This window comes from Lipophrys pholis, assembly GCF_963383615.2.
Source record: "Lipophrys pholis genome assembly, chromosome: 10".
Classification (NCBI taxonomy): domain Eukaryota; kingdom Metazoa; phylum Chordata; class Actinopteri; order Blenniiformes; family Blenniidae; genus Lipophrys; species Lipophrys pholis.
Window position 1 is genome coordinate 659356 of NC_137640.1, and position 14957 is coordinate 674312.

General features: G+C 49.1%; 2 protein-coding genes across 3 annotated transcripts in view; both read right to left on the reverse strand.

Annotated features, from left to right (window-relative positions):
• Positions 1 to 2025: 2025 nt before the first annotated feature.
• Positions 2026 to 13198, reverse strand: LOC308115798 (fetuin-B). 2 transcript variants are annotated; one of them, XM_080473563.1, is made up of 7 exons: positions 12815 to 13198; positions 9745 to 9855; positions 9514 to 9601; positions 7142 to 7308; positions 5703 to 5810; positions 4866 to 4952; positions 2026 to 3168 (listed from the first exon to the last, which is right to left on the reverse strand). In XM_080473563.1, exons 1-7 carry the CDS (start codon positions 13040 to 13042, stop codon positions 2686 to 2688), a joined length of 1272 nt encoding a protein of 423 aa, XP_080329689.1. In that variant the 5' UTR covers positions 13043 to 13198; the 3' UTR covers positions 2026 to 2685. The 2 variants fall into 2 exon arrangements, with proteins under 2 accessions (XP_080329689.1, XP_080329690.1); XM_080473564.1 differs by having other exon boundaries at positions 9514 to 9598; positions 12815 to 13089.
• Positions 13199 to 13535: 337 nt separating this feature from the next.
• Positions 13536 to 14957, reverse strand: part of LOC308115495 (uncharacterized protein) — a gene marked incomplete at both ends in the record, with an annotated part of 11481 nt that continues 10059 nt past the window's right edge. The window contains one exon of the mRNA XM_080473052.1: positions 13536 to 13559. Coding sequence (XP_080329178.1) covers positions 13536 to 13559 — 24 coding nt within the window. The remainder of the gene's footprint in view (positions 13560 to 14957) is intronic.

Below are 14957 nucleotides of genomic sequence, written 5' to 3' on the forward strand. Positions count from 1 at the left end.
CACTGCTCAATATAGATTTTAACTGTTATTAATCCAAATTAAACTACTTTTAAAGATACACATTGAATGTATTTCCCACCAACATGTCACCATAATATTTTAATGCCTTTTAAAACACCTAAGAACAGTTCATGCTCCAAATGCAAGAAACACTCATGACCAAAGGTCCCTGCTCACTGTTACCTGTTACCTGCTCACTGTTACCTGCTCCCTGTTACCTGCTCACTGTTACCTGCTCACTGTTACCTGCTCACTGTTACCTGTTACCTGCTCACTGTTACCTGTTACCTGCTCACTGTTACCTGCTCCCTGTTACCTGCTCACTGTTACCTGCTCACTGTTACCTGCTCACTGCTCCCTGCTCACTGTTACCTGTTACCTGCTCACTGTTACCTGCTCACTGCTCCCTGCTCACTGTTACCTGTTACCTGCTCACTGTTACCTGCTCACTGTTACCTGCTCACTGCTCCCTGCTCACTGCTCCCTGCTCACTGTTACCTGTTACCTGCTCACTGTTACCTGCTCACTGTTACCTGCTCACTGCTCCCTGCTCACTGCTCCCTGCTCACTGCTCCCTGCTCACTGTTACCTGCTCACTGTTACCTGTTACCTGCTCACTGCTCCCTGCTCACTGTTACCTGCTCACTACTCCCTGCTCACTGTTACCTGTTCACTGTTACCTGCTCACTGCTCCCTGCTCACTGTTACCTGCTCCCTGTTACCTGCTCACTGTTACCTGTTACCTGCTCACTGCTCCCTGCTCACTGCTCCCTGCTCACTGTTACCTGTTACCTGCTCACTGTTACCTGCTCACTGCTCCCTGCTCACTGCTCCCTGCTCACTGCTCCCTGCTCACTGTTACCTGCTCACTGTTACCTGTTACCTGCTCACTGCTCCCTGCTCACTGTTACCTGCTCACTGCTCCCTGCTCACTGCTCCCTGCTCACTGTTACCTGTTACCTGCTCACTGCTCCCTGCTCACTGTTACCTGTTACCTGCTCACTGTTACCTGCTCACTGCTCCCTGCTCACTGTTACCTGCTCACTGCTCCCTGCTCACTGTTACCTGCTCACTGTTACCTGTTACCTGCTCACTGTTACCTGCTCACTGTTACCTGCTCACTGCTCCCTGCTCACTGTTACCTGCTCACTACTCCCTGCTCACTGTTACCTGCTCACTGCTCCCTGCTCACTGTTCACTGTTACCTGTTCACTGTTACCTGCTCACTGCTCCCTGTTACCTGCTCACTGTTACCTGCTCACTGTTACCTGCTCATTGTTACCTGTTACCTGCTCACTGCTCCCTGTTACCAGCTCACTGTTACCTGTTACCTGCTCACTGTTACCTGCTCCCTGTTACCTGCTCACTGTTACCTGCTCACTGCTCCCTGTTACCTGCTCACTGTTACCTGCTCACTGTTACCTGCTCACTGCTCCGTTACCTGCTCACTGTTACCTGCTCACTGTTACCTGCTCACTGCTCCCTGTTACCTGCTCACTGTTCCCTGCTCACTGTTACCTGCTCACTGCTCCCTGTTACCTGCTCACTGTTCCCTGCTCACTGCTCCCTGTTACCTGCTCACTGTTACCTGCTCCCTGTTACCTGCTCACTGTTACCTGTTACCCGCTCACTGTTACCTGTTCACCTGTTACCTGCTCACTGTTACCTGTTACCTGCTCACTGTTACCTGTTACCTGCTCACTGTTACCTGTTACCTGCTCACTGTTACCTGTTACCTGCTCGTGTACATTTGCTCTGTCCCAGGATGTCTCCTGTCCTTTACATGAAGACATCCTGACCTGCGGCTCTGTTGCTCTCTTGTTAGTTCATGAACTGGCAGCTGGCTCGCTATAATAATAATAATAATAATAATAATAATAATAATAGTAGTACTAGTAGTAGTAGTAGTAATAATAATAATAATAGTAGTAATAGGGATTGTTGTTCTCCTTCCTGTGTGAAATATCAACGTGAAACAATAAACTCTATTTCCTGGTCTGGTAATAACTGCTTGTACACATGGTTATCAGGTAAAGTTGTAATATGTTTTAAAATTACATGCAAAAACAAAGCAAACATATATTTCACTTGGTTTGAGTCAAATATATTTAAGATCCTCTTCGTTTAAATATTTTCACATTAATCATCTATAATCAATCAATTTCAAGGTATGTGTAACACTATTAAACAAATGAATATCTTTAACACACAAAATGTTCTCTATTGTAATTTACATGTATCTATTAACTACTTTTAAGACAATAAATTCACTTAACTATGATAGGTAATCTTATTATGTATGAATTTGGACCACGTTTCCTCGATAGTGTAATTGATCATTTGTCGATTAAAATGCAGCAAAACAAATACGATGGCAATTTAATTAAAGTGTCTTCAGACGTAAATGAGGTGTTTTATCATACATGGAGAACAAAAACCTTCTAATAACGAAGCAAAAGATCCTTCATGTCACGATATGTTTATTGTTAGAATTCCTCCTGCAGTCTGGAAGCAGCGACGGGATGACGGATCCACATCAACAGGAACAGAACCGAGACCAGGCGTCAGGAGAACTCCTGCACTGACCAGATTTATTCAATTGTTTCTAATATGTGAGGTCATTTCTAGTCACACCTCGAAGTTTTTCTCTGGTTATAGGATAAGAGAATAAACGAGCAACGCCGGCTAAACCGTGGTGTACCGGGCCGGACCGGGACAGGACCGGAAGGGGGAGGAGCCACCGGGGAAGTCCGTCAGGAAGACGGGGGTGTAGGAGGGCGAGCTCACCACCAGGGCCTGCCGTTTGTCGCGGCCCCGCCTCTGGTAGCGGAAGCTGAAGGGCGGACGCCGCGCCACCGGGCCGGCCACTTCCTCCGAGGACGAGTCCAGCGGGCCGGCCTCCACACTCTCTGAAGACTCACTGGAGGAAGAGGAGGGGAGGGCGGGCGGCTTCTCCACAACAGGAGGGTCCAGGGGGGCAGGGTCAGCTGGAGCGGGGTCGAATGGCGCCGGTTGAACAGCAGGGGGCGGCGGAGGGTCCGAGGGCGCCGGCATTGGGTCGTTTCTCTGGCCGTCAGTCTGAGGCGGGATGGTTGGGACGTCCGCAGGCTCCGGGGGGAACGGGAAGTCATGACCCTGTGGCAGGATGGGTCGGACCACGTCCACATTCTGAGGAACCAAACGGTGATGTCAGGAACTCAAACTCAACAACAACAACAACAACAACAACAACGGCCTCAAGTCCAGAAATATGACTTTACTAACCACTAACCAGGACATTTCGACGGAGGAGCTCTTTGTCATTCTTCAATTTTAGCCGGAGTTCGTTAACTAAAGCCGCAGTTCCACTGCACTTCCTGTGCCGGGGCGGCGGGGGCAGGGCGGGGCGGGGCGGGGCAGGGCGGGGCAGGGCGGGTTCTTGCGGTCCGACTGAAAAGTTGTGGAAGGTACGGAAAGAACCTGCGAACGCCGGCTACGATTTTCCGCTCCCCCTCCGTTGAGGTACCTAGCACCGAGGAACGGGTCTGTGAGGAGGAGCTACAACGCAGCCGTCTGCTGATTGGTTGTGACGAGCATGACGCTCTACTCGGCCACAATATTTAACTATTTCATCCTGGTAAAACCTCCATTGATGTTTATATACGCCGCTTTGTGCTCACTGGTTGATTAGTTAACTGGTTTATTGAAACGTCAGCGTGACACAACATGGCGTCTTTTAACGAGGTACAGACGTTCCTCCCAGTATCAGGAGGCGGAGCTTCAGCAGGAGCTCCTCCTCTCAGGAACAGGAGGCGGAGCTTCAGCAGGAGCTCCTCCTCTCGGGAACAGGAGGCGGAGCTTCAGCAGGAGCTCCTCCTCTCAGTATCAGGAGGCGGAGCTTCAGCAGGAGCTCCTCCTCTCAGGAACAGGAGGCGGAGCTTCAGCAGGAGCTCCTCCTCTCGGGAACAGGAGGCGGAGCTTCAGCAGGAGCTCCTCCTCTCAGTATCAGGAGGAGGAGCTTCAGCAGGAGCTCCTCCTCTCGGGAACAGGAGGCGGAGCTTCAGCAGGAGCTCCTCCTCTCAGGAACAGGAGGCGGAGCTTCAGCAGGAGCTGGACGCTGCTGTTCACCAGGAGAAAGTTTATGCTGTGTCACAGAGAACGACTCGGACGGAGTTGGCCACTCGCCATTTCCATGTTCTCCCGTGTTCTTTGCTCGATGCGTCCCTGCGACGTTCACAGCCCCGCCTACATTTTTGCCGTACTTTCTGAGGTGGGACGGCGCGACAGAGTAGTTCCTGGGTGCACTTCCGTACCGTACCTTCCTGCTCCGACCCGCTCTGGCATGTACCGCGGCTTTAATTTAAATAAAGTGCTTTTATAAACCACATTACAATAATCTGGCCTTTTTAACACAGGAGCCCCCTAGTGGTGAAAACTATAGTACTTTTAAACAGCTAGTGAATAGAGAGCACAGAAACAAACAATTTCAAATCTCACGGATACTTTTTAAAACACGCTTGCGAACACCACCTACTGGAAGACACGAGCGCAGCACAGAGGATTATATGAGCAGTGGCATCAAATCAGAGAAACACTTTATCAGTCTGAAGGCGGTTTTAGTGAAAATATAAATGATGCTCACAACGCTATATCTAAATGAACTTTAGTCTTTTGTGTATTTGGGCTACATGTGTTGTAATTAATTAGTCAAATGTCGGCGATGCTCATTGATCACAACAACCTGAAAACTCCCACGTGTAAACTGAAGAAAGGTAAAACTTTCCTCTTCCAGCTGAAGACAAGCTGAACTTTTCTCTTCATAACGATGAGCGCCTTTTATGTTGCGTAATCATTTTTGTCTCCTCCTGTAGGGAATGATGGTTTACCTGCATTTTGAACATTTCACAGGACACCTGAGCATCGGCATTAACGTCCAGCTGTCCGTGAACCGACCCGGTGCAGAACCCTGCAGTCTGACACAACGACAGGAAACACTTCTTTTTAAAGGTTCATTCCTTTTAGGACACTCATGAATATTAATAAGATACTGATTGAATAGGGGAAGACAGTAATAAACAAAAACCGAAAGGTTTGATTCAGAAAATGCGGAAACCTTTAAGAGGCTCCAGTTATAAACAGAACTGAAACAGCAGCTGAAACCATTTTGATGATAAAGTCAGCAGATCATATTGAGTTTTCAAAACAAGATAAATCAATGTCACACTCATTTTGAGCTCAAATAACACTAAAGAAAACCTTCAATGGACAAAGATATCAGATGAATTCACAAAGACATTGTTGGTTAATTATCTGTTGACACTCGAGGAAATATAAAGAAGATGTGTGGCCGGATTATTGGAACTTTCTTTCATATATTATAACAAATAGAAATGCTTTAAATCGGGACTTAACTTAAATACCGTCAAACATTTTCATCCCAATAAAAACTGGTGGATCAGGCTCCGTTTACACGACGACGTTTCTTCCTCTTCGTTTCAGAAAAGGTTCCTAGTTACACGGCAACCGTTTGAAAACAATGTAGTTCTCATGCCGGGCCACTCGGCGGTGCTGTTGGTTGTTTTTGTAATGAAACCACGCAGACGCAGCAGCGAACAATGGGCTCTGAACATGAACAACGTCAGCAGACGGACATGAAGGTGGTACAGGCGTATCAACAAACATAAAGCCATAAACTCTGGAACATGAGCGACCGGTCTCAGTACCTCCGTGTCGGATTTCAGCGTCAGGCGGTGGCAGGTTCCCCGATGTGTGATCCCCTCCGGACACTCCTGGACGGTGAACTCCACAAAGTGGGCCGGAGCCGGCCGGGTCTGGCAGGGACAGCGGGTAAACAGGCAGAGACGAGGTGGAATGATTGTCTGTAGCTACGGCTGTTCAATTAAAGCTGGACAGTCAGACGCAGGAAGACGGAGACGCAGCGCCGATCGCCAAGCGAGGCTTCGTCTCCCTGCAGGTCTGGACCACCGCTTCAGTTCCTCCTCCGTCCCACTGCAGTGTTATCAATGATATCCCCCCCCAGAGCGGCCGTATGGCCAGGAGAAGCTGTGACGTCATGCTGACCAGCTGCTTATGAAGTACATCTGGATGCCACGCCGCTCAGCACCAGGGTTGCCAGATCTGACTCCATGTTTCAGCCAAAAAACCCCATAAAACCTCCCACCTCAATAAAAACCAGCCCAGACCTCAGCCTGAGTAGGAATCATGTTTAAACCATAAAACTATTATATGTGTAATAAAGAACACGTCATAAACACACAGCTGAACTAAATAAAGTAAAAAGAGAGTTTGGCTCCTCAACTGGGGGATACCCTCCATATCTGGCAACACAGGTCAGCCTGTAGATTCATTTTCCAGAGGTTGTTAAATATGAGCGACAGAATCTAGACAGCATGAGGAGGAAAGAAGAAGAGGAGGAGGGAGAAGAGAGCACAGCTTTTATTCTGGCGGAGCCGCTTCCTCTTATCAGTCGCATCAGTCACACGTTGATGACGGGGCAGTCGCATGTTTGTGACTGGATCGTTGAGACGGCGGTCCTGATGAGAAACATCAGATACAGGTCTGCTAATGCTAAAGCTACCTTAAAGTAACTGTCTTGAAGAAGAGGACGTTGGACGAGCGGCGGCCAAATGAGGCTTCATGAAGCACTGTCTTTCTTTTCTGGAGCCACTAGATGGCGCTGTCTATTAAACAAATGTTTGACAACACTCTTCACTGCCCGTCCTTCAGCCTCTCTCTTCAAACCACGAGCGCCCTCTGGTGGAGTCAGACAATAAAGACAAGTGGTTCATGAAGCTTCGTTTGGCTTCACTGCGTCAGATTTCATGAATTGTCTTTTAATTCACTCTCACTGCCGAGTCCACAAACCAAGCGTCCATTCAAACAATCCAGCGCACATAAACCTCAGACAGGCAGGCTCCATGTTTTGGAGCTGAGGTGTTGCGGTAGCGTAGCATAGTGTTGCGGTAGCGTAGCTTAGCATAGCGCAGTCACAAATCACATGTGTCCCTCCGTCAACCGTCTTGTGGACCAATCAGTGTCCTACACCCACACAGAAGCTAAAATGGCCGTTGCAGTAACGTTCCCATGGTGACAGATCAGAGAGGAGCTCTGCCTCCTCAGGTCTCAGAGTCTCTGTTTGTACCTGCACTGCAGCCCTGGTGATCTTCTTCACGCCGAGCCCCGCCGCCAGCGTGGTCTTCCTCTGGAACGCTGCCAGGGTCACCTGAGCCGCCACCATGGCCTCCGGGGCGTCGACGGAGAGAAGGGTGGGGCAGGTGGGGCAGGTTTGTTGGAGCTTTTCTGGAGGATCTGCAGGAATCACATGTTAATATTAGAATCATGGCTGGTAAGACCCAGAGAAGCCTTGAATATACAGTACTTCTAAATCCACTTCCTAGAGGTTCTCCAGCAGTACTACTCGTCCCCATACCTGGACTGACGTCCCAGAAGTGAAGACAGTCTGTCCTCTCTCTCCCTGGCTTGTTTCAGTTTTAAAAAGTGTGTTGCTCCAAGCAGCCAATCAGAATCAAACCCTATATAGTGTCATCGGGGGTTTAGCCAATCCCAATCAAGGTAGGCCCTCCCTTTGACTCCTCCCACAATTAGGCAGCTCTGCTCTGGCACATGGCACCACGAGAGGAAGTACTTCCTCCTCTTCCCAAGATGGGCATGTGTGGGCGGAGCCAGTCCAGCTCACACAGACACAGCAGATTCTGAATGCAGCTCCTATGATCCAATATTCAAATGAGGAAAATCAAGGAGGAGCTAGAACCTTAGAATACTGAAGGTTTCTGGACCGACCAGACCAGGAGGAGGAGGAGAACAGGAGGAGGAGGAGGTGAACAGGAGGAGGAGGAGAACAGGAGGAGGAGGAGGAGAACAGGAGGAGGAGGTGGAGAAGAGGAGGAGGAGGAGGAGAACAGGAGGAGGAGGAGGAGGAGGAGGAGGAGGAGGAGGAGGAGGACAGGAGGAGGAGGAGGAGGAGGAGGAGAACAGGAGGAGGAGGAGGAGGAGGAGGAGGACAGGAGGAGAGGAGGTGAACAGGAGGAGGAGGAGGAGGAGGAGGAGAACAGGAGGAGGAGGAGGAGGAGGAGGAGAACAGGAGGAGGAGGAGGAGGAGGAGGAGGAGGACAGGAGGAGAGGAGGTGAACAGGAGGAGGAGGAGGAGGAGGAGGAGAACAGGAGGAGGAGGAGGAGGAGGAGGAGGACAGGAGGAGAGGAGGTGAACAGGAGGAGGAGGAGGAGGAGGAGGACAGGAGGAGAGGAGGTGAACAGGAGGAGGAGGAGGAGGAGGAGAACAGGAGGAGGAGGAGGAGGACAGGAGGAGAGGAGGAGAACAGGAGGAGGAGGAGGAGGACAGGAGGAGAGGAGGTGAACAGGAGGAGGAGGAGGGGAACAGGAGGAGGAGGTGAAGAGGAGGAACAGGAGGTGGAGGAGGAGAACAGGAGGAGGAGGTGAACAGGAGGAGGAGGTGAACAGGAGGAGGAGGAGGAGAACAGGAGGAGGAGGAGAACAGGAGGAGGAGGTGAAGAGGAGGAACAGGAGGTGGAGGAGGAGAACAGGAGGAGGAGGAGAACAGGAGGAGGAGGAGGAGGAGGAGAACAGGAGGAGGAGGAGGTGATCAGGAGTAGGAGGTGAACAGCAGGAGGAGGAGAACAGGCAGAGGAGGAGGAGGTGAACAGGAGGAGGAGGAGGAGGAGGTGAACAGGAGGAACGGGAGGTGAACAGGAGGAGGAGGTGAACAGGAGGAGGAGGAGGAGCTCCTCCTCCTCCGTGGCGACGCCGAGGAGGAGGAGCTCCTCCTCCTCCGTGGCGACGCCGAGGAGGAGGAGCTCCTCCTCGGCGTCGCCACGGAGGAGGAGCTCCTCCTCTGTGGCGACGCCGAGGAAAACACAGGAAGTCTCATTTCTTCTTCTTTCACAGGAAGTGTTTCCAGTGAGAGATCAAACATCTGGAATCTGGAATTCTGCGCTGAACTTTTCTCTCGGGGCTGAAATCAACACTTTTCTGTTGATTGAAGGAAGGAGGACCTTTATTATGAAATATGTAAAACCAACCAGAACACGATCAGTTCAATCAGACCCACCCCGGGTCCACACTCTGTGGTTTCCTGTAACTCTGCAGTTCCATAAGAAATACATTTCTGTTACTGAGGATTTTGTTCTGAAATCTATTTGATCATTTCATGAGTCATGATTACAATCACACTGAATTCATCTGGGTTCATTTGATCATTATGACAAAGACTTTTCTCCTTTATTCCTCTCCAAAGGTAGAAAGAAAAGCACCGCCTCAGGCTCTCTGCTGCCCCCTATGGGCCGGACACTGCAGAAACCCACTGATCCAGGCCCCGTCCTCACTAACAGTACTTTTATACTCTCCGTGGTTCTTTAAAACTAGTCCGTCCACACGCCATGAGACCACGGCTCAAAATATTGTTTTACAAATGCCAGGCCTTTAGGTGGCGCTGTAACTGCCACAAACATAAACCAAAAACGTGTGAGTGGTTGTTACCCGGCACCAGAGCGCAGTCGTAGCTGTACAGGTAGGAGAACCCGTCCGGGCTGTGCAGAACCGTCGTGTTGCAGTTCCCAGAAACCTGCTGGAAATAAGAACAGAGAGAAATCCTCAGTCGGCACAATCTGCTGCTTTACTACCAAGATCTGGCAACTTAAAGAGCGCGTGTGTGTGTGTGTGTGTGTGTGTGTGTGTGTGTGTGTGTGTGTGTGTGTGTGTGTGTGTTACAGTCTCCATGAAGGGCCTGACGCTGCAGCGTTTCCAGGGTTTGCTGCTTCCAGTGGGACACTTGGTCTCCAGGACGTCCAGGTCCAGGTAGTACACGTTCCCCGCTGGACCCTGAGAGCCCAGGTGTAAACACAGGTAGCAGACGGACACACGTGAACAATACTGTGTGAAAATACACCTGAAATAAATACTTCAAAGTTTTATCTGTGGTTCAAATGAAGGGAGGATCTTCTCATTCAGTCCTCAGGGAAGGAGTACCAGCAGTACCAGTGCCTTTTCTACTACGTGTTAGTACCTGGTACCAAATACTGTCTAGTACCTAGTATCAAGTACTTTTCTAGTTTCTGCTCACGGGTACTTTCCTGCTACCAAGTACTTTCCTGGTACCAGGTACTTTCCTGCTACCAAGTACTTTCCTGCTACCAGGTACTTTCCTGCTACCAGGTACTTTCCTGGTTCCTCCTCCAGGTTCCCAGCGGGGTGAGGCCAGTACACAATGTGACGTCAGCAGACGGCAGCCTCTGATTGGCCGACGTGTCACGACACAGATGAGTCAGAGGGCGTCTCGTTCAGCCGCCATTTTTAAACCCGATCAGAACCAGAGAGACGCTCAGAACTCAACCAGTGGAGCAGCGAGGAGCTGCAGACGTTTAAAAATATGTAATAATATATACTATTTATTTATTATTTGATCCAATGGATGTTCGTTCCACGTCATATCGGGGGAATTTGTTGTACACGACAGGGAAAAGCTCCGATGACTCCGCCCACGCCATGGTCGTACTATATTGTAATGGAAAACCACCGAGTAGAGTAGGGCTGAGTAGAGTAGAGAAGAGTAGAGTAGGGCTGAGTAGAGTAGAGTAGGGCTGAGTAGAGTAGAGTAGAGTAGAGTAGGAATGAGTAGAGTAGAGTAGAGTAGAGTAGAGTAGAGTAGAGTAGAGTAGGGTAGAGTAGAGTAGGGCTGAGTAGAGTAGAGTAGAGTAGGGCTGAGTAGAGAAGAGTAGAGTAGAGTAGGAATGAGTAGAGTAGGGCTGAGTAGAGTAGACAAGAGTAGAGTAGAGTAGAGTAGGAATGAGTAAAGTAGAGTAGAGTAGAGTAGAGTAGGGTAGAGTAGGGTAGAGTAGACTAGAGTAGAGTAGAGTAGAGTAAAGTAGAGGAGAGTAGAGTAGAGTAGGACTGAGCAGAGTATGGCAGAGTAGAGTAGAGTAGAGTAGAGTAGGGTAGAGTAGAGTAGAGTAGGCAGAGTAGAGTAGAGTAGGCAGAGTAGAGTAGAGTAGAGTAGAGTAGAGTAGAGTAGGGTAGAGTAGAGTAGAGTAGAGGAGAGGAGAGTAGAGTAGGACTGAGCAGAGTATGGCAGAGTAGAGTAGAGTAGAGTAGAGTAGGGTAGAGTAGAGTAGAGTAGGCAGAGTAGAGTAGAGTAGAGTAGAGTAGAGTAGAGTAGAGTAGAGTAGAGTAGGACTGAGCAGAGTATGGCAGAGTAGAGTAGAGTAGAGAAGAGTAGGGCTGAGTAGAGTAGGGCTTTACTCTGATTACTCCAGAGGGAGTACAGTCACAGTCTAAGACTGAACCTTTACGATCAAAACAGACATTTTTGTGATTTTTCCACCAAATCAAATTGAGCTGGAGCCACAAAATTACTGAAAGAGGTACTACTACTACTACTACTACTACTACTACTACTACATTTAATTACATCTCCAGGTGTTTTTCTACCTGATTTGAGCTGTTTCACTCTTTAGTTCTGTTTTTTTCTGCCTTTTCAAACACTTTGACATGTTTTCTTTTGTACTTTAGAAGTTTATTTCAAGGTTTTTTTCTTTGATGAATTTTGGTCAGTTTTGGGTTTTTTCACGTTTCTTGTGGTTTTAGTTTTTCTTCCGAGTTTTACTTTCTGAAAGCCTCTTCCATCTTTCCAAAATGTCTCTGGTGTGTAAATGAAATTAAAATAACATATAAAAGTTCATTTTGTGAAAGCTGCTCTACAGAGCCTCTGTCTGGGCTCTACAGAGTCTCTGTCGGGGCTCTACAGAGCCTCTGTCTGGGCTCTACAGCCTCTGTCGGGGCTCTACAGAGCCTCTGTCGGGGCTCTACAGAGTCTCTGTCGGGGCTCTACAGAGTCTCTGTCGGGGCTCTACAGAGCCTCTATGGGCTCTACAGCCTCTGTCGGGGCTCTACAGAGCCTCTGTCGGGGCTCTACAGCCTCTGGCGGGGCGCTACAGCCTCTGTTGGGGCTCTACAGAGCCTCTGTCGGGGCTCTACAGCCTCTGTCGGGGCTCTGCAGAGCCTCTGTCGGGGCTCTACAGCCTCTGGCGGGGCTCTACAGAGCCTCTGTCGGGGCTCTACAGAGCCTCTGTGTGGGCTCTACAGTTTCAGGAACATTTTGCTGACTTCTTTTCGTTCTGTTCCAGAACACAGTGATAAAACACTAAAACAGAAAGTAAAACAGCAAAAAAACGAACAAGAACAGAAAAGCAGGAATTGACTTTTTAAATAGAAACTGGTTCTAAAGCCGCTCTGACCACGGCCACGAGAAAGAGTTAAACAGCTAGAGCAGGGAAATCCAGGGAAATCCAGGAAAATCCAGGGAAATCCAGGAAAATCCAGGAAAAAAGAGGAAAACTCTCTGAAAACGGCTTCAAAAGCATCACGATTAATAAAATATGTCTAATTTGTACTTTTGACACTTTTCAGATGGAACCAGTTTCTGTTAGTTTTGATTTAAAAAACGTTTGTTTTTATTCCTTCAGTTCACAGAATTGACACGTTTTGGCTCCAACTGATCTTATTTGGTGGAAAAGTTCTAAAAGGTTCTTTTGGTCCAGGAAGAAGGAATGATGGAATCCAAAAGAACCTCTCCCCGCGGTGAGCACGAGCCAAGGACCGGGGGAGAAGTTTGACAACACCCCGGTGTCCCACCCGGCCATGTCCCAGCGGGCCATGTCCCAGCGGGCCGTGTCCCAGCGGGCCGTGTCCCACCCGGCCATGTCCCACCCGGCCATGTCCCAGCGGGCCGTGTCCCACCCGGCCATGTCCCACCCGGCCATGTCTCTGCGCAGTGCGCCCTGACCTGAGCGTGCAGGTGGACGTTCGCCACGCGGTTGAGCGCGAACTTGTAGCCCTCGGTTCGGTCCTCGTTGATGTAAGTCACGGCCAGACGGGACAGCTTCTCCACCGCCTTGTCGTTGCAGGGAACCGGGGCCAGTTCCACGGGCATCAGCAGGAATCCGTCGCCGCGTACGGCGGCGGTGCGCAGGGTCGCGAGCAGCAGCAGCAGCGGGGCGGCGCGTCGGTCCATGACTGGAGCGCAGGGTGGACGGTGGCGCACGGTTTGCTCTCCGGTGGGTGTGTGTGTGTGTGTGTGTGTGTGTGTGTGTGTGTGTGTGTGTGTGTGTGTGTGTGTGTGTGTGTGTGTGTGTGTGTGTGTGTGTGTGTGTGTGTGTGTGTGTGTTTGCCCTCTGCTGAGAAGAAGTGACTTTTGGAATGAAAACACCACGGAGATGTTGAAATGAAGTCAGGGACAAAGTTTATTTGGAGGCATGAAGCTGGTGGTGCTCGTGAGTGAGTGAATTCACCCCCAGGAAACAAAGTTAATTCAAGAAAATAAACTCCTCATTGTCCACATTTACTCCTCAGTAAATATTAAGGGCTTAGTCAATATATATAGCAGATATTTGGTGAGGATCCAGACTCAACCAGATGTGTTTAGTTCATTTATCTACAAACGAGTAGAAAAGTCTCATTAGAATGAACCGCGCTGCAGTGCAATACTCTGACCTCACCAGCAGAGGTCACTGTGTGCCTGGGCTGTCCTGCTGCAGAGAAACAAAGAGGTTAATGAGTCCGTGATATCCGGTTAATGACTTCAAAATAGACCTGATTTCTGTCTTATTTCACTCATTTCATTTCATTACACACACACACACACACACACACACACACACACACACACACACACACACACACACACACACACACACACACACACACACACACACACACACACACACACACACACACACACACTTTCCAGCACAAACAAAGAAACCATTTACAGATTAAAAACACATTTTTGAAGATGAACTAGAAGATAATTAAAATAAAATAAGAATATCATCATGACACAGTGAACGCTCTGGAGCAGGACGTGATTCATCATTAACTCACACACTTCATCAATAAACACACTGAAGACAAAATATGTTGCTGTTGATTCACTTAACTTATATTTTTCCACCTGTAGTGTCTTTCTCTAAAATATTTTCAAATTAAACTTCATTCCTTGTACAAGCGTCTGTCCAGGGATCATCGTTTAATCCATTTCAATATTATCTGAACCAGGATGAGCTCTGGGGTGTGTGTGTGTGTGTGTGTGTGTGTGTGTGTGTGTGTGTGTGTGTGTGTGTGTGTGTGTGTGTGTGTGTGTGTGTGTGTGTGTGTGTGTGTGTGTGTGTGTGTGTGTGTGTGTGTGTGTGTGTGTGTGTGTGTGTGTGTGACCTAGCAGAGCCACTGCATTCATGCTTCAGTGTTACCAGGAGCCCGTTTGTGTTGCAGCAGAAAGCAGAGAGAGTCTGTGGGGGAGAGATAAGAATGACTCACTCTGAGGACTGAAGACTCACTCTGAGGACTGAAGACTCACTCTGAAGACTGAAGACTCACTCTGAGGACTGAAGACTCACACTGAGGACTGAAGACTCACTCTGAGGACTGAAGACTCACACTGAGGACTGAAGACTCACTCTGAGGACTGAAGACTCACACTGAGGACTGAAGACTCACTCTGAAGACTCACTCTGAAGACTGAAGACTCACTCTGAAGACTGAGGACTCACTCTGAGGACTGAAGACTCACTCTGAGGACTCACTCTGAAGACTGAAGACTCACTCTGAATACTGAGGACTCACTCTGAGGACTCACTCTGAAGACTGAAGACTCACTCTGAAGACTGAGGACTCACTCTGAGGACTCACTCTGAAGACTGAAGACTCACACTGAGGACTGAAGACTCACTCTGAGGACTGAAGACTCACTCTGAGGACTCACTCTGAGGACTGAAGACTCACTCTGAAGACTGAGGACTCACTCTGAGGACTCACTCTGAAGACTGAAGACTCACTCTGAAGACTGAGGACTCACTCTGAGGACTGAAGACTCACTCTGAGGACTGAAGACTCACTCTGAGGACTCACTCTGAGGACTGAAGACTCACTCT